Here is a 26,411-nt window from a genome sequence, read left to right as displayed (position 1 = left end):
TCTGCGATTCGGAGAGTCCCCAGCGAGCAGGGATGAGCGGCAGGCGGGGACGGGCCGAATGACTTCTCCCATCATGCCCCGGGGCAGCTCTGTCCGTTCCACTCTGGGAATTGTAGTCTCCCGCTCCTGGGATCCGCCGCGAACCTCAGTGTGTGAACTTTGTTACCCAGAAGGCTTGGTACCGCCGCCGCCGAAGCTGAAATTCCTCGACTAGGCTTTGTTGCTGGCAATAAGCGGAACCCGCTGGCGTGTCCCACTGGGCTCAGCCGGGCTGCTAGCGACTAAACAAGGGAATCTTTTGGTCGACTCCCACCTGCGCCAAGATAGCAGGAAGTGAGTACCTTTGTTCCGGAATTGGTTAGGAGACCCCTTAACATTCCTTCGCCCCGCTAAAGCAGCCTCTTACCCCATCGCTTTTTTGCAGGGGTGGGAGAAGGAAATGTAGCAGGGCGAGGAATCACCCTCGGGGTCACTCACAAGCTCTTCCCAGTTCTTTTCCCTAGCAAACAGTACCTGGGATGGGGACACCCACCGAAGGTAATCGCAGCCACGAACGGGCCGAAGCAATAGGCTTCAGGGACCATACTTCCACACTTAAGCGAGGGGATTGATGAACTCTGCCGCCACCCCTAATCAGGGACCTAAAGCTCAAGGGGAGATTCTGACTTTTCTTACCTTCCATCCCTCAGATTCATCGCTACGAGGCCCGCATCATGCCTCATATCGAAAACGATGTGAAGCTGGACTTCAAGGATGTCCTGTTGAGGCCCAAACGCAGCACCCTTAAGTCTCGAAGTGAGGTGAGCCAGCTTCTCCGCTTGCTTGTTCTTGACCCCAAGCTGCTGGTGGGCCACAGCGTAGAAAGATGCCTGGTCCTTATCCCAAAGCGATAGCATGTTTTTTGGATAAATGAAATGCTGTTTCCTGTTCATTTCTGCAGGTGGATCTCACAAGATCCTTTTCATTTCGGAACTCAAAGCATACCTACACTGGGGTTCCCATTATTGCCGCCAATATGGATACTGTGGGCACCTTTGAGATGGCCAAAGTTCTCTGTAAGGTAGGACTTTATTCATGCCCCTTCCCTATTGGTATCCAGTTAGCCCAGCTGACTGCAGAGGTGTCTGCATCCCTTGGTCCATCCATAATTAGCTCTCTGGTAATTAGCATTCAGGATGCTCTGATTTACTATTTTCTCCAGTACTAAGGCCCCTTCATCTGATAAGTTTAAAGGGCCATCCGAATTAGGGAGATTCAAAGCTAAGTTTTGCTCCCATTTTTCTGATATATGAACAGAATGTTCCCTTTTGTCCTGTCTAGCAGTTTATACACCTTGCCAACTTTTCCCACAACTCAGGTCACCCCCTCCCAATCAAATGCATCCCTCCAGTTACAACATTGCTTACAACACTAAGCATTCCCTTTTTTAGTCCAGAAACTAAATACAATTACAGCATCAAAATTCTTTACTAGAAGATCCTAGAAAGAAGCAACTTATTTTCTTTAATAAGAAAACAATTCTTTTTTTTAGACAATATCCATTTATTAGTGCTCAGTTTTGTCCATCAGAATTCCAGGCTTAGCTTATTAAGTCAGTCTAACAATTCTTTAACAAAAGAATAATTCTGCTATTTTTTTTCTTTTCTTTCAATCTTTAAGTCCTAGGTTTCTGGAAGTTTCTGGGATGTGTCCCAAATGGAATGTTTTTCTTATATACAGGTTGTTCACTTTGAAAATGGAAGATACTGCTCCTGTCAGTAATATTACCTGCCTCTATACTTGTAGCTGAGAAGGTAGACAGTTACCCGGAGCTTTGAGAACATATGCACTCGGCTGGTTAATCCTTGTAGCCCTGGTTGATGGATTCTGTTACTGTCTGTGGCTCCATTAGTTTAAGGACTTCATTTCCCTTTTTCTGTCTTTTGATTGCTGTGCCTTTGTAGAATGTCTGTTGTAATGTCTTTGAGGTCGATAGTTAGGCAGTTTTATTACTTCATTAATGTTACCATTCACTAACTGCTTAGGAGTCTTGCTGTTGTCTATTGTCTGCCTGCCCTGACCAGTTGAGTTTAGGAATGGAGACTCTGACTGCAGAGTTAACAGATGTGCTCTAATACGTGAACCTTGTTAGGGACTGCCTTGATGCTTCATGTTAAGATTGGCTTTCAGTATTGTTGATGAGTACTAACGAAATCAGATTTTGGAGATAGAACCACTCGTCACAGTAATAATAAAAATGTTGGATGCAAGCAAGCATCTTTTGCTAGGGTTGGTATGTAATCATATGTGCTCATCATGCCACACTATGCCAATATATCTCCAAGGTCTGCTGACCTCCTAGTGATTTTTCTTTGTCAGTATGTTGGTGGTAGAGTGTTGCTGAGAAAGCAGAATTTAATACCAGCTTTAGCTAGATAGTGTTGATGATGATCTGAGTGTGCATAGCTGGCTGAGACATGATTTCTTGGGTTTCTTGTAAGTTCTAAGATTTTTTTCTGTCTTAGCCAACCATCTTGTTTGTTTGCATGTCTGCACTTTTAAACCACAACACCAGCATTCGCAATGGGCTTTGAATGCTTTCCTCAAAGTGGTGGGATATTGTTTGCAATTTGTTGAACCAGAGAATATGAGCCCGTGACTCATTATATCCTTGAACTTAGCTGATTAAAATAGATTGAATGAAACCGATTTTTCAGCTTGATCCATATTCCCAACAAGAAAATTTGTCCTTTTTCCCAATAGAGATGGAGAAAAGGTAGAGTAGCCCCTTATCGGCTCTACTAACCTCAAGACATTACTTTTTGTGGGCATCTAGACCTGCTGAATTACTGCTGGTAAATGAACCAGAAGAAACCAACAATAGGTTCGTACTAAGTTACCTTAGGAGGAAGGGCTGAGTCAGTGCAGGGAAACACCGGCTCCATCCAGCCTCTTCATGGTTCTTCCATGTCTGCTGCTTATCCCACTGAACCAACAGCTTGTTTTCATCACCTTTTAAGTCAGAAGCACTGTATGTGCTGGCAGGTGAAATCCTTTTGGTGAGAATATCTGAAGTACTAGCTTATGGTAAGAGCCCTACTGGTATTTGCAGGGGGAATAATGGTTGAATTCAAATCCCACATCAACCACTGACTTCTTCAAGTTGCTTTCCTCCCAAACTTCAGTCATTTTTTCCTCAAATAGAATAGAACAAAGATCTATTTCTAGAAAAAGAGACCTTAATGAAATTTTTAAAAATTTTTTTCTTTTCTCCAGTTCTCTCTCTTCACTGCTGTGCATAAGCACTACAGCCTCGATCAGTGGCAAGAGTTTGCTAGCCAGAATCCTGACTGTCTTGAGGTAACACTGGGCCTACCCTGCTTCCTTTCTTATCCCAGTCTTCCAGCAATCTTTTGGCTTCCTGGACCTAACCCTCACCTCTTACCCATTGGCTGCTCACCGATCATCTGATATGATGCCAATGGTCCTGTTCCTCCTACAGTATCTGGCTGCCAGCTCAGGCACAGGCTCTTCTGACTTCGAGCATCTGGAACAGATCCTGGAAGCTATTCCCCAGGTGAACTATATATGCCTGGATGTGGCAAATGGCTACTCTGAACACTTTGTTGAGTTTTTAAAGGATGTGCGGAAACGCTTTCCCCAACACACCATCATGGTACGTTTCTATCTTTCCATGCTCTCCTGCCGCTCCATGTTGTTATATCAGTTCATTTATCCTCTGCTGCATTATAATATTCCTAGTCTATGTTCTAAGCATAAAATGTCAGTGCTGTATCTCTGGCCCTTGATTCATAGTCTTTGTAAACCGGGCTCGGTGGTTCAGCCTATAATCCCACGCTTTGGGAGGCTGAGGTGAGTGGATTGCCTGAGCCCACGGGTTCGAGACCCGCCTGGGCAACTTGGCAAGACCTCATCTCTACAATAAATCAAAAAATTAGCCAGGTGTGGTAGTGGGCTCCTGTAGTTCCAGCTACTTGGAAGGCTGAGGCGGAAGGATCACCGGAGCCCAGCAGTTCGAGGCTACAGTGGCCGGGAGCGGCCTCTGCACTCCAGTCTGGGCGACAGACTGAGACTCCAACTCAAAAAAAAAAAAACCAAAAAAACATAGTCTTTGTAAACCCAGTGTCCTTGACGTCACTCACCAAACCATGATGGGACATTTATGCATTGTACATACCTGTGGTGCAAATACATCTGCCCACTGAAATGGAAATGTACTACGATCACATAAAAGGGGTTACATGAAACAATGTTTTACTTTTTTACAAGCTTAAGGGAAAGACAAGGCCTCACTTTCTTCACAGCTGTCCATCAAAAGCCAACACAACTGGAAAGAGGCATATTTAGCCTATTGCCATGTCTTCCCCTTTTCCTGAATCCAGAGAGGTTCCATGACAGAATGGCTTAAGGACAGGATATGTTTGGGTCTCTTGGGAAAGGAGAGATAAATCTACTTTAAATCAGATCCAAGCTTGGTCCAGTAGCTCTCTCTGCTTCACTGAATGCTCCTGTCACCTCATGCCACACTGTTGATCACAACACTTTGTTGCCCGAGGCAGTAAAGTATATTCTGGATCTCAGCTTTACCCTAGTCCCTAGTTCAGTAGTGACACTGGCTGTTCACCCCCACAACCTAAGCTTGGTGTGCGGGGAACAGGTAGAAAGCAGGGTCTTCTGAAATAGCTAGTGTAGAAGACCTTGGAGGGCCCAGTAGAGGGAACCTAGGTATCCTTTTTTTGTAATAATGGAAAATCAAGGACCAAGCATATATGAGAGCATGGGACCTCCTCTTTCTGACCCTAAGATGCTCTATTTTGATTGCTCTGTCTTAGGCAGGGAACGTGGTAACAGGAGAGATGGTGGAAGAACTCATCCTCTCTGGTGCTGACATCATCAAAGTTGGAATCGGGCCAGGTAAGCTGGCTTATTGGAGCCATTGGCTACCCTTTTGGTGGCAAACACCTGTGGAGCACTTCGTTCTCACCCTTGTTCTTCCTAGGCTCTGTGTGTACCACCCGGAAGAAAACTGGAGTGGGGTACCCACAACTCAGTGCAGTGATGGAGTGTGCAGATGCTGCCCATGGCCTCAAAGGGCACATCATTTCAGTAAGGCCCTAGGGCAGGGTAGGGGACGAGGCTGCCAGACAGCTAGATTTCTGCAGGGTATGGATGCTGTTAGAGGTGGATCAGGACTTCTGGGTTCTTGTCAGCTTTGAGGTAGGCTGTTGGGACACTGCTGAGAGGGCTTGGAAAATCCATGCTGTCTGTTCATAGTGCTCCTTACTTTGCAGGATGGAGGCTGCAGCTGTCCTGGAGATGTGGCCAAGGCTTTTGGTAAGGATTGGGAGGGCACAAAAGGAGGATCCTGTAGAAAAGGATGAGTCACCTCTGAGGGTCTGGGATCAGGCTAGGAGAGACTCTGGAAGCCATTTGCTTTCTTTTATAATATGAATTAGTAATCCTGAAGCCCATGATATCACTTGAGCAAGCCAGCAGGGAATGTCCTACACCAGTTTGCACTCTCTTAAGTGTGGGCCATCTGACCATCCCCTGAATTGCTGCACAGTGTAGATTCCTGAATCCCACAGAATCAGGCTCTAAGGAATGGGGCTACAGATCTGTGTCTTTCATCTTTCACTGCCTCCAGGTGATGCTTACTCACGTTAAAGTTGGAGATCTTTGCTTTAGGGACATGTGAAATGAGGCTTGTTTAGCTGGGCACAATAAAATGAAATGACCAGAAGATGGCAAAAAGAGTGCAAAAACCAGGCAGGAATCTCCAAAGGTTCTTTTCAAAATCTTGGGGAAATCACTCCCACTGAGAAAGAGAGGCTAGGGCAGAGGAGGCCTGTGTGGATTGTGGGTCAGCTAGGGAAACAGAACAGGAAGATGCTGGAATCATTGGACTGAGAGTTTGGTGTGAGTTGTTTTTGAGGGTCACCGTGTGGGCACCTTGGCCAAATTAATCTCTTTTCCCCCTCCTTGATGCTGGCAGGGGCAGGGGCTGACTTCGTGATGTTGGGTGGAATGCTGGCTGGGCATAGTGAGTCAGGTGGTGAACTCATTGAGAGAGATGGCAAGAAGTACAAGCTCTTCTACGGAATGAGTTCTGAAATGGCCATGAAGAAGTATGCTGGAGGCGTGGCTGAGTACAGGTATGTGTGGAGGCCTAGGAGCTGAGGGTTCTTGGAAAGAATGACTAAGTAGTATGGAGGAAGAACTCATGGCTGCTGGGAAAGGGATGGTACAGTTCTTGGGAGAAGAATGGTGAAACATGGGACTGGGGGAATGTCCCTGGGCTTAAGGAATACAGGAGATGGTAATAACATTTTTCCTATTCCAAGGGCCTCAGAGGGAAAGACAGTAGAAGTTCCCTTTAAAGGGGATGTGGAACATACTATCCGAGACATCCTTGGAGGGATCCGCTCTACATGTACCTATGTGGGAGCGGCTAAGCTGAAGGAGTTGAGCCGGAGGACTACCTTCATCCGAGTCACCCAGCAGGTGAATCCAATCTTCAGTGATGAGCGCTAGACCTGAGCAGTTCTGCCCTCCCAAGGCACCAGCACTCTACCACGGGCCTCCCAAATAGCTCCTCATCCATCCCAGCTACTGCAGCTATGCATTACTTTGTCGTTTCCTATCATCTCAATTCTGAGGGCTCCTGCAGTAACGCCATACTTTTCTATCTGCATAAACAATGCCCAGGGCACATACTGGGGAGGAAGCAAGGAAGAAGACAGTCAAGAAAATGACGTAAGATAATCAAATGGGAATCTGGGGACGCAACATCTGAAGATTATTAAAAGGAAAACATACTGATTGGTACTAGACGTTTAATATGGTCTTGGTCTGGAAGAGGCAGGCTTTTTTGAATCATGTTTTGTTAATCAGCTTCACTAAATGGGACTTCTGACTATCTAAAAAGCTCAGAAGTGTTTACATATCTGAAATACCTCAATAAAGAGAGATCTCATTGACTATAAATAGATGCTGGGGCTTTTTTAGGTGCTACTCCAAGGTGGGTGGAGGTAGGGTAGCACTAACCCAGCGGGGTCAAGGACAATGAAGTATCTCCATTTGAGAGCTACCAACTCCAGGTAATCTGGCAGAATGAGAATTTACAAAGCATATTCTGGCATTAGGACATATATATTTTCAGAACAGCAAAATAACATTTTTATCCAGGTCCTCAACACTAGTAACTCTTCTGGGCACAGCTGAACAACACTTTCCAAGGGAAGGAAAAAAGAAAAAAGGACTCTTCCAGCTCTAGAGAGGCTAGTTCTGTTTCTAAGGAATGGCCTATGCTGGCTTTACAGAAATCTTAATTTCTCTCCCTCACATCAAGACAGTGTATTAACAAATCCAAACTTTAATTATTAAGCATTACAAAGTATTTTTAGCAGTGCAGTCAGACAATCCAAGCCTGCTTGCAGGGATGAGAAGGCAGGAGACAGGCAGAGGACATTTTAGGCCTATCATAGGGGTCTAGAGCTGTCTATACAGTCACTGGAAGTGATAGGCATAGTACTGGGGCCAGAAGAGGGGAGGTATTCACAGAAGGTGGGGATCAGAGTGTCAAGCTTTGTCTTCTGATAGTTTTCCAAAGACTCCTGTAGAGAAGGGAGCAGGGAGATTCTTCCATACAAAACCATTTCCCTAGCCCTCCAAATTCTGGAGGATGTGGTTTTCTCAGTCTTGTTCTGCCCATCCCCTTTCCTAGCTTTCTGCTCCTTCCTACTCACCTTTCCTTCCCTCTGGCCATTTTCTTCCTCATCAGAGTCTAAAACCAAGTCCCCTATGGTAATGCTGGAGCTGCACAGAGACGGAGGACATACTGCAGGAAGGAAACCAGAATCAAACTACTCCATCTAGGCAAACACAAGCTCTTAAGGGTTCCCAAGAGAAGAGGCTATCTAATTCAGTCCTGACTCAGACTACCTACCTGGCTTCCTTGCCCTAGGAGGTGATAATGATAGTCGCAGGGGGTCGATGTAGCAATCCAAGCAATTCCTGAGTGGGAGCAAGCAAAAAGGATAGAGTGAAGGGGAAGCAGGCAAAGAGTGCGCTCCTAGAAGGGAGAAGCAACTGCCACTCACTCCTTTTGCTCTGAGGCAGACAAGTCAACTGGGTTCTCCTTCAGAGCCCTTCCCCCCAGAGTCTGGCATGGACCCTTAGACTTCCCAGTGGAGGCTGCTCTTGTGCCCACAGCACCTGCTGGATGTGTTTTGTGTTTCCCATGTTCTTCCCTGTTCTCAGGCTTAGATATGACCTGGGTTGGTGAGCCAATCATAAAGGGTCCAGGTCCTTTAGGAGTGACTGTGAGGCACTCCTTATGGCCTCCCCTAGCAGACACACATTGGGACTGGACTCTTCGCCGGCCTATAGGGGCCAGATTGAAGTGGTGGCCAGCTAAAGGTTCTGGCTGCTTCCTTAAAGCTGGTCCCTGAGGAAGGTATGGGCCAGGCTTGGCTTTTGGCAGAGGCTTGTAGAGTGCTAGTCTTGGTTGTTGAGGAGGATTCTGTTCCGTGGTCTCTATCAGGTTCATTGAATCAGCAACAGAGCACTCTGAAAAAGAAAATGAAGCTTCTTATTAAGAGAACAGATGGTAATGGAATAACTCAGACTGGCTTCTTTTGCCTTAGGCCCACATAACTATTCTAATTGGCTACCTCAAAAGGTTTCATGCTAAATGCTAACCCCCCAAATTCCTAGTACCTGGAAGTGGCCACCCCATGTCCACACCATATTGGTTCAAGGCAAGAGAAGAGGTGACAGAAAAATCAGGCTGCATCCAACTCAGCACATCCTGAAGCTGTGGGCAGGGAAAGAGGTATGAAGACCACAGTCCTTGATACAACCACCCCACACTCTGCCCTTAGGTGTTTTGCCCAACAAAACCTGCTGTGCCTGCGGTATAGGCAGTGCTTTTTCCAGCCGACACAAATATTCGAAAAACAACTTTTCCATGGCAGCCAGAAAGGGTCCCCCATATTCTTGTTCAAGTTCCTGCAGTGGGGTAAAAAGCAGGTCAGAAGAGGATTAGAGAAAACAGGAGCCACATAACAGTCTCCAAACAAGTCAGTCTCACCTGCAGCTTCGAGTCCAAATCCACAGGGGCCTCTGACAGCTGCTTCACCTGCTGGCAAAAACTTTCTTGTGCCTCCAAAATCTTCTTCAGGTCCTGCTTTGTCTATTAAAGATATGGAAGGCAGACAAGTCAGTCATCAAGATCCAGTGCCCAGGAGGAGGGCACTTTGTTGCACCAAGTGTAGTTGGGGTTAGGGCTTATTACGGGAATTACTTACAGCTTTGGGGTCCCGCAATGCAGGTCCAGATTCAGGGAAGTGGTGATTCAGGGCATTCAGGACCTCAGACCAAGGCCGGCCCTGAAGAATCAGCTCCACCACCACCTATACGGTACCGCGTTCAGAATTCCCACTTTGGGGCAAACTGCCCCTTGCCAGCCCCCAAGCTGTGGGTCCTTATCACGTCCTCACATCCCGCCCCTTTCGTCCTTTCCCATTCCAGGTCCTACTTGTTCTAATACCTTGGCCTTCAGGCCCATACACAGGCGTTCATGGTGCCGGTAGCGAACCAAGCCGGGGGCTGCTGCACGCAGAGCTCGCAGAAACTCCAGTACTCGCGGGAAATGCTCCACGCAGCCTGTGCACACTACTTGCCAGCTGGCTGCGGCTGCGAAGCGCAGAGCAGCTGGACCGGCGCCCCGGGGCGGGGGCGTGGCCATGGCCGGCGGGCCCTGCCCCGGGGCGGTCCCTTCAGGCCCCCCCACCCAGATGAGGTTACCCGGCCCCGCCTAAGGGTCGGGCTTCCGGCGGCTCTCAGTGGCCCGGATCTTTCGATCTGCGCCAGATGTTTCGCGATCCGACTCCGCTCCCTTCCATAGGCCACCAGAACTCTAGAAGTCTTCTAGCTCGGGCTGGAGCCTGAACGGAGAAGGTGGCCGTCTCCAATGGCACCAGGTCGCCCAGCTTTAAACGCCGCCGCTGTCTGGAGCAGTAGAGTACCTCACTTCCGGCTCTGCCACTAGTTTTCTTGACCCGGAAAAGGACGGTGAGAGAGAACCAATGAGCGACCAGACAAAGGCAGTGTGACGTCACATCACGAGGCTAAGCCCAGCCGGTCCGGCGCCCACCCGGCCCCCTGCCGGATGACGGGCTGGGCCGCTGAGGCTTCGGAAACCGCTCATCTGGGCCACCTGGCGTCTGCCTCTCTTCGAGGGACCTGCGTCGAGTCACGCACTTCTCGGAGGCTCCAGTTCCTAGTCTGTAAAGCGAGGATCGTGCTACTGCCCCTTCCCGTTGTCTTCACCCCCTGAAATTCTCTAAATCCCAGCCCTCGAACCAGTGTCTGCAAAACCTTCCCCGGCGGCGCGCCGGTAAGAATCCCACTGTTCCTTTGACAAAACGGAAGAGGGCGCCCGCCTACCAAAAAAAATGAAATACAAAGCTTGAAACGATATAGCAAGTTGTTAACCTGGTTTTCTCCGGATGGTGGGATTGTAGGTAATTTTTTGTGTTCTGTGTTATGTGTCTTTTCTATGTCGTGTAGTTTTACAACACAGTGGTTTATTTTTTCAAGTTTGTGGCGCACTGAACTCAAGTCAGCCCCCTAATGCAATTAACTGCTTGTCTGTCTCCTTGTACCTCTCACTTCCATCACCAAGCACAGAACCTGACACAGGGATTTAGTGAAATTGCCTGCTGTTTAGTCCATCTCTTTCAATCTCAGAGGTGATGACTCACACATCCTTGTCGCGACCCCAGATCAGTCTTCTGAGCTCATCCACACACTCAGCTGTCCATGAAACACCCAATCCCAAAGTACCCCAAATCAGACATGTGTTGTCTTCCTTTTTTTCCCTTCATTTGTTCCTTCTCATGTTCTCCCTTTCTTCATGTAGATCTGAGTTTCTGACCTATATTATTTTCCTTCTTTTTTGGGGTGGGGGGTTGGAGTCTCACAGTCTGTTGCTCAAGCTGGAGTGCAGTGGCACACTCACAGTCACCCCAGCGTTGACCTGCTGAACTCCGGCGATCCTTACGCCTCAGCCTTCCAAGTAGCTGGAATCACAGGTGTGTGCCACCATGCCCAACTAATTTTTTGTAAATACAAGGTCTCACTGCATTGTCTAGGCTGATCTTGAACTCCTGGACTTAGGCGATCCTTCTGCCTCAGCCTCCCAAAGTATAGGGGGCAAAGGCATGAGCTACTGCACCCAGCCTGTAACAGTGTTTTTTACAGAATTTCCTTTTGGTCCTTTCTTTGAATGTCCACCACTCTTCTAACATTACCCACCTGTTTTTCTTTTTTCTTTTCTTTTCTTTTCTTTTTTCTTTTTTGAGTCAGAGTCTCTCACTCTGTCGCCCAGGCATGAGTGCGGTGCCACACTCACAGTCACTGCAGCCTTGACCTTCTGGGCTCAGGTGATCCACCTCAGCCTTCCAAGTAGCTGGAACTACAGGCATGTACCACCACGCCCAGCTCATTTTTTTGATTTATTGTAGAGATGAGGTCTCACCAAGTTTCCCAGGCTGGTCTTGAACCCGTGAGCTCAGGCAATCCTCTCACCTCGGCCTCCCAAAGTGCTGGGATTATAGGCATGAGCCACCACACCCGGCCCCCACTTGTTTTTCATGTTGTCCACTTTCTCCATTAGAGTCCTTAGCGTACTGACCATAGTTGTTTTAAATTCCTGGTATGATCATTCCAATATCTGCCATATCTGAGTCTGACTGTGATGCTTGCTGCTTCTTCAAACTGTGTGGTTTGTTTGTTTGTTTGTCTAGGCCCTCTTCCACCTCAAGGTCTTTGCACAGGCTCTTGTTTGCCTGGAGTGATCTCCCTTCCCTGTCTGCCTTGCCAATTCTTTCTTCTCCTCAAGGGTCACTTAAAGCTTCCTAGCCACCATCACCAGGCTAGATCACTTGTCTTTTTTTATTTATTTTTTATTTTTTGAGTTGGAGTCTCACTCTGTCACCCAGACTGGAGTGCAGTGGCCGATCCCAGCCACCGCAGCCTCGACCTGCTGGGCTCCAGCAATCCTTCTGCCTCAACCTTCCAAGTAGCTGAAACTACAGGCGTGTGCTACCACGCCCGGCTAATTTTTGATTTGTTGTAGAGATGAGGTCTCGTCAGGTTGCCCGGGCAGGTCTCAAACCCGTGGGTTCAGGCAATCCACTCACCTCTGCCTCCCAAAGTGCTGGGATTACAGGCTGAGCCACCGAGCCCGGCTAGATCACTTGTCTTTACAGCAAATTTCAGGGCCACATAGTCTTCTTGTCTTGTATGATTACTCAGTTAATATCTGTTTCTCACACTGTAAACTCCTCAAGACAGAAACCAGTTTTGTCCAGCACTTAGCTCATTGCTTGGCACATGTCACCAAATATTTGTTAGATAGGTGAAGGATGGGCCCTTTAGCCATCTCCATGCTGGACCATGGCATTCAGGGTCTTCTGTAGAACTCTGGTCCAGCTCTGGACAAAACTCCTTTTCCAGGGAAGACCTTAGAACAGCTAAAGCTGGCCAGGCTCCGTGGCTCAGCCTGTAATCCCAGCACTTTGGGAGGCTGAGGCGAGTGGATTGCCTGAGTCCACGGGTTCGAGACCCACCTGGGCAAGTTGGTGAGACCTCATCTCTACAATAAATCAAAAGATTAGCCAGGCGTGGTAGCGTGCACCTGTAGTTCCAGCTACTTGGAAGGCTGAGGCGGAAGGATCTCTGGAGCCCAGCAGGTCGAGACTGCGGTGGCCGGGAGCGGCCACTGCATTCCAGTCTGGGCGACAGAGTAAGACTCCAACTCAAAAAGAAAAAGAAAAAAGAACAGCTAAAGCTAGTTATTATTATTATTTTTTAAAGCAAGATTTATTCAAAGGACAGAAAAGCTCCCACAGTGGGAGGGGGACCCAAGAGGATTACCCGCTAGCTATTATTTTAAAAGATAACTTTATTAAAACCAAAATGCAACCACTGTAGTCTAAGTTTGAGAAATATTTATAAGCATCATCTTGTGAATTTTTGCTTTTAAATATGTAATTAGCTCCCACTGGAGCTTATTATCAGGAAGATAAAATCTTCCTTTTGGTGTTTCTAGCTCTCATAGACTTTTCCAAGAACTCCAAAAGGGCAGGACTTCTAGCTTCCATACTTGCCAGGGAGAGCCTCCACTGCTTCCCCAAACTTCCACACTCTCTGTCATTCTCCAGTTTAGTCCACCTTTCACTCAACAAATTTGTCTTGAGCACCTACCACATGTCATGGACTATGACTCAGCCATGAGTAAGAAAGATAAAATCCCTGCCTCATGGGGCTTACATTCTGGTTGAAGGAAACCAGAGATCTAAAATTCTAACAGATTAACCCTGGAATATGGGGAGCCAGAAGTACTTGCATGGTGCAGATGAGGTTGGAGAGGTCTGTAGGAGCCTGGTAGGTCAGGATAGGACCTTGGATTGTTCCAAGGGTGACAGGAAGCCATTGAAAGGTCTTAAGCAGGAGAGTGTCAGGGTTTAATTTTCAGTTTAGAAAGATCACTAGCTGTGTAGATAATATTCAGGAACAAAAATGGAAACCCACCAGGGTCTTGGCAGTTCTGTAGGTGGAGAACAGTGACAGTGTACTGGTAAATAAAGATTTAGGTGTATTTTGGAGGTAGTGCTGATAAGACTTGCTGATGGATTGAATATCAGAGGGGAGAATAGGGAGGGATGAAAGGTGGCTTGTAGATTTTTGGTTTGTGCAGCTTGGTCATTTTAACACTAGACATGGTGGCTCACACCTATAATCCCAGCATTTTGGGAGGACAAAGCAGGAGAATTGCTTGAGGCCAGGAGTTTGAGACCAGTCTGGGCAATAGAACGAGATCCCATGTCTACTAATAAAATTTTTTTATGGCTGGGCTCGGCGGCTCAGCCTGTAATCCCAGCACTTTGGGAGGCTGAGGCAAGTGGATTGATTGAGCCCGTGGGTTCAAGATCAGCCCAGGCAACTTGGCAAGACCTTGTTTCTATAATTAAAAAAAAAAATAGCCAGGTATGGTAGTACACGCCTGTAGTTCCGGCTACTTGGAAGGCTGAGGCGGAAGGATCGCCAGAGCTCAGCAGGTTGATGCTGGGGTGGCCGTGAGTGTGCCACTGCACTCCAGCCAGTGAGACTCTGATTAACCATTTTTTAAATTAAGAACAATGTCAGCCGGGCTCAGTGGCTCAGCCTATAATCCCACGCCTTTGGGAGGCTGAGGTGAGTGGATTGCCTGAGCCCACAGGTTCGAGACCTGCCTGGGCAGCAAGACCTCATCTCTACAATAAATCAAAAAATCAGCCGGACATGGTAGCATGCACCTATAATTCTGGCTACTTGGAAGGCTGAGGCGGAAGGGTCACCGGAGCCCAGCAGGTTGAGGCTGCGGTGGCCGGGAGCGGCCACTGCACTCCAGTCTGGGTGACAGAGTGAGACTCCAACTCAAAAAAAAAGAAAAGAAAAGAAAAGAAAAATGTCATGTTTCAAACCTTGTCTTGTCCAAGGTTTGAACCTAAGAAACTTGGAAAGACAGAAATTATCCTTTACTGAGAGAGGGTGACTTCAAGGAAGACATGCTGAAGGGAAGCCAGGAGTTTGATTTGGGGCATGTAACACTTGGAGTGTCTATAAGGAGTCCAGTAGAGAGGTATAGAAGGCAGCAGATACACAATTATGGGGTTTGAATTAAACAGCAGGGGCTGAAGATACAATTTTGGAAGCCAGTGGTTCTAAAACCCACAAGACTGGCTGCGATCACCTAGACAGAGCATAACTGGATGAGGGCGAGCACCTAGGGTAGAGCGCGCGTCACTTAGAACCGGAGGCTGAGCAGAGGAGAGGGTACTATTGAGACTCAGGAGGACCAGGAGGGCAGTCTGCGAGCCAAGACTACTGCCTGTCTTTTAACATGATGTTTTCTTTTCTTTGTAAATAGTATTTATTTATTAAGACAGTGTCTTGCTATGTTGTCCAGGCAGGTCTTGAACTCCTGGGCTCAAGCAATCCTTTCAGGAGGACCAGGAGGGTGGCTTGGGAGCCAAGACTATTGTCCAGTCTAAAAATGACATATTCAGCTGGGCTCGGTGGCTCAGCCTGTAATCCTGCGCCTTTGGGAGGCTGAGGTGAGTGGATTGCCTGAGCCCGCAGGTTCGAGACCCGCCTGGGCAGTGAGACCTCATCTCTATAATAAACTTAAAAATTAGTTGAGTGTGGTAGCGCACACCTGTAGTTCCAGCTACTTGGAAAACTGAGGCAGTATGTGCCTCTGTACTCCAGTGTAGGTGACAGAGTGAGACTCTGACTCAAAAGTAAATAAATAAATAAGACATTTTCTTTTTTAAAAAAAAGTTTATTTATTGAGATGGGGTTCTTGCTATGTTGCCCAGGCTGGTCTTGAACACCTGAGCTCAAACAATCCTGCCTCAGCCTCCCAAAGAGCTGGGGTTACAGGCATGTGTTACCACGCCCAGCCAAAAATGACATTTTCAAGGAATATTTAATACCGTGGAAAAATGCTCACCATAGGTTATGGGGGGGAGCAGCATATGAATTGTAATGTTAACAGTTATTTTCTCAACAGTGACTGAGGATTATTATTCTCTTCTTTACAAGTTTTGTATTTTCTCAATTTTCAACTCTGAATGTGTATTACTTTTGTAAAAACTCTTAGATACAGATATTCTTAAGCAAAATAAATACTGGAAGGTGGATTCTGCCTCTCAGAGAGTACTCCAGCTTATTTCTACCTTCAACATATGCCTCCAAAGTAAATTTAGGTCCTTTTCTCCCGCAGTGGGTTCTATGGAAAGGGGGCAGTCTTATCCCACTGTAGAGGGCTTCAAAAGTCAGCAGCAGTACCCTGGGATGGAGGAGACGTGGGTCAGGTAAAAATTGGAGGCTGCCCTAACATAAGCAGGCCTTATCTCAAGAGCTGCTGGGCAGACACCATCACTGACCTGCCAGCCATGCTTCTCAGAACCAGGGACAAGGAAATGCCACGCGCATCCCCAGGACAGATCGTGGCTCCACACTCCTTGGCCTGGCATGGACTGACAGATAGATAGAACAGCAGCTTCATTAAAAAACAGTTTATTAGCATCTGTGCCAGCCGGTGCAAGTGAAGGTGGGCTCCCTCTCTGGGGGCCCTGGCCTTCCCACCTGAGTTCCTGGGGAGTCGCTCTGCAGAAGGCCCCCATTTTGGGGCAGTGTCCTTGTTCATCTCCAGTCCCATTGCTTCTGGCCCAGGGCTAAGAGCCACCTCGAGATGCCATAGAGATGGCCTACCCTGATCGACTGTCACCTCCAGCGTCTGAGAAGCCCCGGCCCCCAGAGGCTGGGGCCACATCCACCTGGATGACACCGTGCACCTGGGAGAGCTGCGGGCTGTCCAAGCTGGCAATAAGCTGGCGGGGGCCTGGCCGCACAGGCACGAACGTCTGGCGCAGTGTCACTGTCTCATTGCCCCCGATGTCCCTGTGGGCAGAGACAAGGTCATGGCTCTAGAGACACTGGGGTGGAATGGAGAATAAGGACAGAGGCAGGGCAGCCAGGAAGGAAGGAGCAAGAGGCGGAGCCAGTCGGGTATTTCTGGGCTCATGTTGAATCTCCACACCCAAGACCAGGACAAAGCCTGAGCCCCAGGGCCGCCTCTGCCCTGCCAGATCAGCAGCCACCCACCCAGCTGCTGAGCTGGAACTCTCCCCGTCATCCAGGCCTCCTGCCTCCCCCCTCCCACATCCACCTGGACAAAGACTGCTGATGCCACGCCAGGAAGGCATCATGCCTCTCAGGAGGGCAAGCCCTTCTATCCACCACCACTGCCCCTGCCCTAACCAAAGTGTCCCCATCTCACCTGGGGTTTCCAAAACCAAGAAAACTTCAAAATTATACTTTGGGGCCCAACACAGTATTTCCAAATACTTTCATTTCAGTTTTGCCAAGTGTGTAAGTTGAAGAAAATTAATTATGCTGTCCTACAGTCATCATTCCAAAGAAGAAAAGGCACTTCACACACCAAAACATTAGAAGGATGTTAGCTCAGAAAAAGGAAAGTCCTTCCCAAGAACAGACAAGAGGCATCTGACACAAACCCATGTGAGCGCGCGCATGTGTGAAAAAGAGGAGATAGAGGCAGGTGCATAAACACACACACACACCCCTTCACATACCCCACTGCTTTCATTGTCTCCTTTCTTCATGAACCTCTAAAACTCTATTCCCAGACCTCCCCTGGGAATCATGACTTCACCAGTCTTCTAAATGACCTCCTCGCCTTCTATCCCACTTTTTAATTCTATTCTGCAAAGCACTCAGAGGCAAACTTAAATCCTTCAAGGTCTTGGCCTCCTTGGTGCTTGTGGGGTGAGGTCTCAGCTCTCTAACGTGACACACAGGCTCTCGCTGACTCAGTCCCTGCTACCTGCACAGCCCTACCACCCCCTACCATTCCTCCCACCGACCAGCCCTACCAAATGCTTTCCTGTCCCCACACTTGCCTCCCCCGACATGCCTCGCAGTCTTTGCCTTGCCAGGTCTGCCTCCCCACCCTGGGCAACCTTGTGAAGGCCTACTTTTCCTTCAAGGCCCAACTCACACCACTTAGCACCCCTGAGCATTTCCTGCCCCTAGGACAGGGAATCTCGCCTTTCTCTGAGCTCCTCCAGCACATTGCGTTTTATACGCTGAATGTAGCTGTATTTACATTGCATCTGCTCATGGCTGTTAGAATTTGTCCTTCCTAACAAGGGTACCTGCAAGCCGGGCTCGGTGGCTCAGCCTGTAATCCTGTGCCTTTGGGAGGCTGAGGTGAGTGGATTGCCTGAGCCCGTGGGTTCGAGACCCGCCTGGGCAGCGAGACTTCATCTCTACAATAAATCAAAAAATCAGCTGGGCGTGGTAGCGCATGCCTGTAATTCCGGCTACTCAGAAGGCTGAGGCGGAAGGATCGCCGGAGCCCAGCAGGTCGAGGCTGTGGTGGCCGGGAGCGGCCACTGCACTCCAGTCTGGGCAGCAGAGTGAGACTCCAACTCAAAAACAAAACCAAAAAAAACAAAAAACAAGGGTACCTGCATAATCAACGTTTATATACCTAATCCTGAATTGTACTTTTTTTTTCTTTATAATTAAAAAAAAAGGAATTTGTCCTTCCTACCTCTGCTTAAACTCTTACCCCCAACCCCCTATTCGACACAAGCTTGCCTTAGTGTCTCCAGTGTCAGACCTTGTATAGTCCCCCAATCCTCCAAGGGGATGAACCAACATCTCCAACTCTGAGAATGAGTTGTTTTAGGGGCACAGCATCTGGCTTGGAGCCTACTTATGAGAGGCTTGCCGGGACCATTCTACTCCCCTTCTACCCTTTATTAGCTGTGTAGTTTAGGACAAGTGACTTGACTTCTCTGATCCTTGCTTTCTGGTCCAAAGTAAAATGAGAAGATGGGATGAGGTGGTTTCGAAGGTGCCTCTGGCTCCATGAAGGAGGGAAGCATAGATATATAAGATCATATAGTATGACAGGAAGTCTATACATTATGTGGAGGTAAGCTGTGTTCTGACTGCTTACAAATTTGTATTCTTAATTTTTGCCCACATTTCCATGGACACAAGGTTAAAGGCTGTTCAGGCTCAGACCAACTTTCAGAAGTATATTTATAGTTCAGTGTTACAAGTGAACTATAATATTTCAGAAAGTAACCTTTACGTTGTAATAATTGACATTATTTCCAAGAGCAACTGCTTTCCACATTCCAGCTGGAGATGTCAAGCTCTCTCCCTGCCTGGTCTCAGTGTCAGGTGGGGCCTTTGCCACACCTCTTCGGCTAGTTCAAGCTGAGTACAAGTTGGCTGCTAAGTCTGGAATGTGCCTGTAACTGAGTGTACACAATGAAACCAGCTCCCTGACAAGGATACCAGAACTCAGACATGGAAATGAGCATTAGCTTTCAATTGTGTGCTTATTCAACCATGTTTTCAGAGCTTTTAAAACTCCTCTTGGACTTTTCTTCAGTGCCATGGAAACCATACACACATGGTGTACTCAGTCACACACACAGAGTCAGCCTGTCCCTCCTTTACAGCATGCCTAATTATGATGGAAAAGGGCAATATTACCCACCTTGTTCCCTTACTCTATTAATTAGTCTTTTTTTTTTTTTTTTTTGAGTTGGAGTCTCACTCTGTCGCCCAGGCTCACGGCCACAGCAGCCTCGACCTGTTGGGTTCAGGTGACCCTTCTGCCTCAGCCTTCCAAGTAGCTGAAACTACAGGTACATGCCACCACACCCGGCTAATTTTTTGATTTGTTGTAGAAATGAGGTCTCACCAAGTTGCCCAGGCTGGTCTTGAACTTGTGGGCTCAGGCAATCCTCTCACCTCAGCCTCCCAAAGTGCTGGGATTATAGGCGTGAGCCACTGTGCCCAGTCTAATTAGTCTTAATTAAAAATTACTTCAGGCTTTTCCCCAAAGTCAAATCCAGTCTTCAAGAAGGCAGATTGCCCATTCTAAGGACATTGTAGAGAATGACTCAGGCTCTGAGGGGAGTTCCCAGGAAGGGTTTGGAATATACTTCCAGCCTCCCTGGAGACTGCTTTGGTGGTGACAACAGCCATCTGGAGGAGTAAGTTCTGGAATGTTTATTAAGTGGCCAGTCACCAGGCTGGGGTGACACACCTTATGGTATAATGGGGTTCCATACCACAGGCTTTGATGAGCAAACAAGAGGCCAAACCACCAGCTCCAAGACATCCACCTCAAGGCTCCCGATTGTCCTGGAAGCCCTGGCTTGGGCTTGCAGCAGCTGAGGAGCTACAGAATGCCCAAGCAAGACCTGCCTTGAGAAGCTATCATCCAGCTCCCTCGTCTCCTGTGGGATGACTCGAGCCCTACCGCTGAAGACAGGAGGGGCCTAGTCTCCCGACTCTCAGTGCAATGGTTCTTTCTTTCTAGGCAGGGGCAAGAGGCAAGGGCCTGATGGGGCCGCTGAGGGGTGTCCAGTTCTGGGGATCTCTCAGGACAGAGGGAACCCTTCCCCCACCATCATGTGGGTGTGCGTAAGAGATGCCTGCAGGGCAAGACTGGCAGGGCTGGCTATTCAGAGGTGTCCAGCTCCATTCCCTGAGCTGCTAGAGCCCTTGCAGAGCAACATGAGAAAAATCCCCTCTTTGTGACTTATCACAGCATTCCCAGGGGTCCAGGTGGGGCAAAGATCAGGACAACTGCCTTCTCAGCTTAGGCCTGGTGGCAAAAGTGGTGAGGGCCACCAGGAGAGTTGCTGTGAGGGAGGGAGAGGCAGACAAGGTAGACAGGGGTCCTCTGCTTCCCCTGCTTTGTTTTCCATCCACAGGCCATTGATCTCCCTAAGGAGCCCTCTGCTTAAAGAGGAAAATGCTTACTCCATCCCCAGAAGGCTGATCTAAAAGGTCAGACTCTGGCCTTCTCTGCCTTCCCTGTCTTTTTCCTAGGGAAGGATAGGTGAGTCTATAGTCTTTCAGAGCTGACAGCCACAGGCCCAACAGCACAAGCACTGTGTGTGCCCTTACTGTGCCTAGAGCCTCGCCTGGCCTGAGATCAGGCCCCCACAGTTGGGGGAGGGTCTGGCATGAGGCCCTCTCCTCTGGAACTGCAGTTTGACCTTATTGGCACAAACCAAGCAACACCTTGACTCTGTTGGCACAAACCAAGCCAGCCTGTGTGTGGCATGCACCACAGTGGGGACAGCAGAGTTTCCCCTTACAAGCTGTGAGACCCTGTGAAATGTGGCCACCCGCTTCCCCATCTGTAAATGGGGGTGATGATGGCACCAGTAGAAACAACTACGAACAGAATACCAACTCTGTACCAAGCACTGCACTAAACAACCCTAGGTCCAGGTAACTATTGCTATCCCCACTTTACAGGTGAGAACACTGGGGCTTGGGAGGAGATAAGTCACTTGCCCAAGGACCCATATCCAGTGAGTGCTAGAGCTGGGACTTGAACCCAAGTCTATGGGATTCCAATGCTTTGCTTTTAATCATATCATGATCTCTAATGTACTTTAAAGGGTTTTTGTGCCCTTGAAAGGAGATAATATTCCTGAAAGTGCCTGGTCAACTCTTCAGTGCTGGGCAGACATGAGCAGTGAGTTACTAATGACTCCTATATGGAGCTTTAGCTCCCTAATTAGATGGTGAGGCAGGGCAGGCCACAGAGCCCAGCACTGGAAACCCAGCACTTAAATGCTGTTGGACTGAATTGAGTTAGGAGGTATCGATGACTGGCTCCAAGCTGCTTTGTTGGGTCCTGACACAACACACCTGTCCAGGCTGAGAGAGAAAGCAAAACTGGGACCCAGAGCATCCTGTAGGGAAGGCCAGGGTGGCAGCAGGGGAAACGGGAGAGGCCTGACTCACCCAACATTGAGGATCTTGGGTCTCTGTAACCCGGAGCCCTCGAGCCGGAAGACGACGTTGGTAAGGGTGATAGGCAGGGGGTTCTTGAAGACGATCTGTACCTCGCACTCCTGGCCAACCACTGCTGCTCCCAATAGCTGAGAAAGAAGAGGCCCATGCCCCAAATCAGAGACCCTCGCCAAACACACGGGGACCATACACTGCACCAAGGAGGGGAAACTGCTTAGAAGCGAAACCTGCCCCCAGTCCCGCATTTATGCCCCCAAAGGAAGACTCCTCAAAAGTTAGAGAGGAAACTCCAGCCCACTCCCCAATGAGGGCTACCACAGAATCAGGGACATAAGATCTCATTTTACAGGCTGGACACAGTGGCTCATGCCCGTAATCCCAGCACCTGGGAGGCTGAGGTGGGAAGATCACCTGAACCTGGGAATTGAAACCAACCTGGGTAACAAAATGAGAACTTGTCTCTACGAAAAATCAAAAAAACTAGTTGGGTGTGGTCATGTGTGCCTGTAGCCCGAGCTACACTGGAGGCTGAGGCAGAAGGATCCCCTGAGCCCAGGAGGTCGAGGCTGTGGTGAACTGTGATCATGCCACTGTCCTCTAGCCTGGGCAAATAGAGTGAGACCCTGACTCAAAAAAAAAAGATCCCATTTTACAGGTAAGGAAACTGAGGCCCCAAAGTCCAGAGCCAGTCCTAGAAAGGCTCATTAGGCCAACCTGCTCCTGACTTGACGCCCTCCTCTGACGTCCCTCAGTCCCCGGACACCGTTCATGCCCCAGCACGCTGCACTCACCGTGAGGGAGAGATCCGGAGTACGCAGACGGAAGGTGTGCTGCTTGGCCAGCACCTGCCCACTCTCTTTAACGTGGCCCGAGACGTTGAGCAGCATGGCCCCTTGGTCCACGAGGTGCGGCCGGTATTCCTTGTAGGCCACGGGCATGGCCACACGCTCCGCTGGGAAGAAGAGGTATGGGGTCACTGAGGTCTGCCCCCACACGCAGCCTCCCCCAGGGTGCTCCCCATTGCTCCCGGGGTCTCCATGTCCACAGTCCCAGGATGCCTGGCCATCCGGGGACAGGGCTGGGCAAGGAGCACTTACAGGCTCCTGGTGCCAGCACCACCTCCTTCTTGGTCTCCTTGAAGATGGTCCCAGTGACACCAGTGTAGAAGGTGACTGAGAGGTAGAGGTGCAGCTTCACAGTGCGGCGGCTGCTGCCACGATTGGTCAGCATCACAGACACCGTCAAATCTTGCCCCATTACTGCGTCCTGTGCCTCCACCTGCATTGCCACATCCTCAGCTGAGTCCCGGGTGGCATACACATTGGGTTTGCTGCCGTGGGCAGCCGCCGTCTCTACTGCCTTTCGCTCTGCTTCTGAACCTGGGGGTTGACGGTCAAGGGTGAGGTTCCAGCTCCCCCTGGAGTGGGCAAGTGCTCAGCAGGAAAGCTCGGCGTGGGGCTCAGAGTTGGTTGGACTGGGGAAATGGTACCTTCTGGGTGCTTATAGATGTGGGTGATGTCATCCTGCATATTGGAGCCAATGGCCTTTGTGACAATGAGTGTGCCGATGGCCTTCTCCTCCACATACACAATCTTGAAGCTGCCATCGTCCTGCCGCTGCCAGTACACCTTGTCACTATTCACCTGTTGAGGGGACGGAGTGGGGGGTGCAAGAATGAGTGATCCAGAAGGTCTTTGGGTGGCCTGACCCCCAGGTGCCTTCCTCTGATCCCAGGAATTATAGAGCAGGGATAGATCTCAAGGGTGGGAGCTTCCTGGTGGAGCCCAAGTAGGGGACTTTCCAAGCTGAGCCAGATGTGGCCAGAGAGCAAGGAGGAAGCTGGTTTGGGAGGCTCCTTGCAGCGCATTTTGGCATTAATAACTGTAATCCCTTAAGCTCGTTCACTGGCTTTACAACATAAGAAGCAGTTTCATACCCATTATCTCTTTTGATCTTAGTACAGGAAGCAAGGCAGTCATTATTATCCCCTTTTTACAGTTGATGAAACTGACTTGTAGAATGAGTGACTTGCCCAGGGTCCCACAGCTAGTTAATCAGCAGTGAAATCAGGGCCAGAGATCCCAGGACCAAAGCTCAAAAAGGGACCTGGAGCCCAGCCCTTACCTCGGCAAAAATGAAAGGTGTGTCATACTTCATGTAGACCAGGCCATTCTTGATGGACTCCACAGAGCAGGGACCACAGCAGAAGATGCCTAAGGAGTGAAGCAGGACAGAAATAAAAAATTGAGGAGGCCGAGAAGAACCTTCAGACCCTAGGGAGAGGGCCACACAGGGTCCCGGTTCCACCCATCCAGGCCCAGTGCCCACTGCCTGGCGCTTCTGGAACAAGGCTAACAGCCCTCACCCAAACACCCAGGGTAAGTTGACAGTCGGTCCAAGCCAGAAAGGGAAAGCAAAGAAGACAGTGGTTCCATTTGACTCTCAATCAGCTTTCTCGGGGACTGCTGGATCAGGGACAGGGGCAGGGGGCAAATGTGTAGACAAGCCTGCCTGGATAACCAAGTCCTTGGCACACTCTTTCTTGACTGGCTGAAGCTGAATGCCCACTGTTTATGATCCCCAGAGGACAGGACCCCCCTCCCCATCCTTCATCAGGACCAACCCAAAGCCCATCATGGCGCTGCCTGCTGGCTGGGCGAGCTGTAATACCACCACCACCACCATCGTTCCAGAAAGATCTAGAACAACCTCTCAACTCTGCAACCTGTTGTGGCCTCTCTATTGGGAGAGGAGAGCTGGTGGGAAATAGAATCTGTCCTTATTATACTCAGGAGGGCTTCCTGAAGGAGACAGGCTGACAGGAGAGGACAGAGGGAGAAGTGAAGGCCGTCCAATAGGAAAGAATCATAGACAACAGCTAACACTATGAAATCTACAGATTGGGAAACAGACTCAGAAAGGCCAAGGGCATGCCAGGATCTCACAAGAGAGTCAGTACAGAGAAAATGAAAAAAATCTAATAGTTACTAAGCAGTTGCTATGCTCCAGGTATGCTGCTGAGTCCTCTCTGCTACATGATTCCTCATTTAATCTTCCCAGCCACCCTATATGATATACATTATCCCCATATTACATCCCCAAGCACCAAAGCCTAAAGGCACAAGGTCCTTGCCCAAGAGCACCCATCGGAGAAGTGATCAAGTTGGAATCAAGCCCCAGTCTGGCTGGCCCTGAGTCCCCTGCCTGCTGTCCACCCCACCACTTCTCAGAGGAAGGTCAGAACTCAGGCCTGGCTGGGCTCCGTGGCTCAGCCTGTAATCCCAGCACTTTGGAAGGCCGAGGCAAGTGGATTGCCTGAGCCCTAGGGTTCGAGACCAGCCTGAGCAACTTAGCGAGACCTCATCTTTACAATAAATAAAAAATTAGGCAGGTGTGGTAGTGCGCACCTGTAGTTCCAGCTACTTAGAAGTCTAAGGTGGAAGGATCGCTGGAGCCCAGCAGGTCGACACTGGGGTGGCTATGAGCGTGCCACTGCACTCCAGCCTGGGTGACAAAGTGAGACTCTGACTCAAAAAAAAAAAAAAAAAACAACTCAGGCCTCCCAGAATCTGGGCCAGGCTGTTCCAGCATCATAGGTGTCAGTGGGTTGCACAACTTGGGGGGGGGGGGCATCGTTCACACAGATGTGTGAGAGGAAGGGATCTGGGAAGAGACCAGAGGAGGAATGTAGGCTAGGGAGGGCTCTGACCCAGGGCAAGAAGGGGAGAGGCTGGATGGAAGGCAGGTGGGGCAGGTCTGGTGTCCTGGGGCTGGAGTGTCAAAGTGGGAAGGGATGGGGGCCTGCGTGAGAGCAGAGTGTGTGGTTCTATTTTTCTGCTTGTTTGTTTGCAGAAATGCGGGTATATGGACACAGAAAAGAGACTGGGAGGTTACGTCAGCAATGATTATATCTTAGGGCTGGGTCACAGGAGCTATTTTCTTCTTTGAACCTATCTGAGCCCTGATTTCTTCTGTACTGTATACATATCTCACAGTGAGCAATGGGATAAACAGGAAGGAACGTGGGGAAAGCGAGTGACTGTGTTAGAAAGGGAACAAGTCAGGGACTGGATTTTGCTCTGCTGCTGACCTCCCGCTCTGTGGCCCAGAGAAAGTCACTCCACCTTTCTGACCACTGTTTCCTACAACCTACAGGGATTTGAGTGGGATGAAACTGGCTGATCTCAAACCTGGGTGATTGTCAGAATCACCAGGGGGAACTTTCAAAAAATATGCACTGCTAGCATCTATCCTTGAAAAGTCTGATGTGTCAGATTTGGAGGGGGACCTAGAAATTTACTTTAAAATTTTTTGATTAAAAAAATCTACCTCCTTTCGAGACCCGCCTGGGTAACTTTGCGAGACATCATCTCTACAACAAATCAAAAAAAACTAGCCGGGCATGGTAGCACACGCCTGTAGTTCCAGTTACTCGGAAGGCTGAGGGGGAAGGATCGCCGGAGCCCAGCAGGTCGACGCTGCGGTGGCCGGGAGTGTGCCACTGCACTCCAGTCTGGGCGACAGAGTGAGACTCCGACTCAAAAAAAAAAAAAAAAAAAATCTACCTCCTGAGAATAGGGAACATTTGCATTTTGTGTTATTCAATTCTATACTTTTTTTCCTTTAAAGCATGTATTAATTATAAAAATGACCTGTTACATTTTTTAAAATTTATAAATAGGCTGGACATGGTGGCTCACACTTGTCATTCCAGCACTTTGGGAGGATGAGGCAGGAGGACTACTTGAGTCCACTAGTTTGAGACCAGCTAGGCAACATAGTGAGACCTTGTCTCTACACAAAATCAAAAAATCGGCTGAGCATGGTGGCACGTGCCCATAGCCCCAGATTCTTGGGAGACTGAGACTGAAGAATTGCCTGAATTCAGGAGGTCGAGGCTGCAGTGAGCCGTGATTGAGCCACCACTGCACACCAACCTGGGCAACAGAGTAAGACCCTGACTAAAA

General features: G+C 49.0%; 3 protein-coding genes across 5 annotated transcripts in view; 1 reads left to right on the top strand and 2 right to left on the bottom strand.

The window, feature by feature from the left end:
- The first annotated feature begins 414 nt into the window (after positions 1-414).
- On the top strand, positions 415-6,987 carry GMPR2 (guanosine monophosphate reductase 2). Of its 2 annotated transcripts, none has more exons than XM_021718431.1 (9): positions 415-537; positions 690-800; positions 941-1,060; positions 3,482-3,655; positions 4,833-4,914; positions 5,000-5,106; positions 5,292-5,334; positions 5,996-6,155; positions 6,345-6,987. In XM_021718431.1, the coding sequence occupies exons 2-9, from the start codon at positions 714-716 to the stop codon at positions 6,532-6,534; spliced, it is 963 nt and encodes a 320-aa protein (XP_021574106.1). In that variant the 5' UTR covers positions 415-537; positions 690-713; the 3' UTR covers positions 6,535-6,987. The 2 variants fall into 2 exon arrangements, with proteins under 2 accessions (XP_021574106.1, XP_021574107.1); XM_021718432.1 differs by lacking the exon at positions 415-537 and adding an exon at positions 3,256-3,339 and having other exon boundaries at positions 682-800; positions 6,345-6,982.
- Positions 6,988-7,136: 149 nt separating this feature from the next.
- On the bottom strand, positions 7,137-9,781 carry TINF2 (TERF1 interacting nuclear factor 2). 2 transcript variants are annotated; one of them, XM_008069719.2, is made up of 9 exons: positions 9,554-9,781; positions 9,312-9,416; positions 9,095-9,196; positions 8,905-9,012; positions 8,722-8,818; positions 8,103-8,571; positions 7,949-8,016; positions 7,749-7,840; positions 7,137-7,616 (listed from the first exon to the last, which is right to left on the bottom strand). In XM_008069719.2, exons 1-9 carry the CDS (start codon positions 9,749-9,751, stop codon positions 7,482-7,484), a joined length of 1,374 nt encoding a protein of 457 aa, XP_008067910.1. In that variant the 5' UTR covers positions 9,752-9,781; the 3' UTR covers positions 7,137-7,481. The 2 variants fall into 2 exon arrangements, with proteins under 2 accessions (XP_008067910.1, XP_008067909.1); XM_008069718.2 differs by having other exon boundaries at positions 7,137-7,840.
- A 6,337-nt stretch (positions 9,782-16,118) lies between these two features.
- TGM1 (transglutaminase 1) overlaps positions 16,119-26,411 on the bottom strand; it is a 14,960-nt gene continuing 4,667 nt past the window's right edge. Inside the window, exons 9-14 of the mRNA XM_008069717.2 lie at positions 23,569-23,657; positions 22,934-23,087; positions 22,542-22,823; positions 22,236-22,396; positions 21,436-21,572; positions 16,119-16,518 (exon numbers count right to left, since the gene is read on the bottom strand). Coding sequence (XP_008067908.1) covers positions 16,326-16,518; positions 21,436-21,572; positions 22,236-22,396; positions 22,542-22,823; positions 22,934-23,087; positions 23,569-23,657 — 1,016 coding nt within the window. The 3' untranslated portion in view covers positions 16,119-16,325. The remainder of the gene's footprint in view (positions 16,519-21,435; positions 21,573-22,235; positions 22,397-22,541; positions 22,824-22,933; positions 23,088-23,568; positions 23,658-26,411) is intronic.

This window comes from Carlito syrichta, unplaced genomic scaffold (genome assembly GCF_000164805.1).
Source record: "Carlito syrichta isolate Samal-C Ts95f unplaced genomic scaffold, Tarsius_syrichta-2.0.1 Scaffold312194, whole genome shotgun sequence".
NCBI classification, from domain to species: domain Eukaryota; kingdom Metazoa; phylum Chordata; class Mammalia; order Primates; family Tarsiidae; genus Carlito; species Carlito syrichta.
The sequence above is the reverse complement of the archived record's forward strand: the minus strand, read 5'-3'. Positions and strand labels throughout refer to the sequence as shown.

Coding starts and splice junctions, on each gene's coding strand:
- GMPR2 (XM_021718432.1), top strand. CDS start 714: ATGCCTCATATCGAAAACGATGTGAAGCTGGACTTCAAGGATGTCCTG. Junction 4,915..4,999: donor CAAAGTTGGAATCGGGCCAG/GTAAGCTGGCTT, acceptor TGTTCTTCCTAG/GCTCTGTGTGTACCACCCGG. Junction 5,107..5,291: donor TCAAAGGGCACATCATTTCA/GTAAGGCCCTAG, acceptor CTTACTTTGCAG/GATGGAGGCTGCAGCTGTCC.
- TINF2 (XM_008069718.2), bottom strand. CDS start 9,751: ATGGCCACGCCCCCGCCCCGGGGCGCCGGTCCAGCTGCTCTGCGCTTC. Junction 9,417..9,553: donor GTATGGGCCTGAAGGCCAAG/GTATTAGAACAA, acceptor GGTACCGTATAG/GTGGTGGTGGAGCTGATTCT. Junction 7,841..7,948: donor TCCTAGGGCAAGGAAGCCAG/GTAGGTAGTCTG, acceptor TCCTTCCTGCAG/TATGTCCTCCGTCTCTGTGC.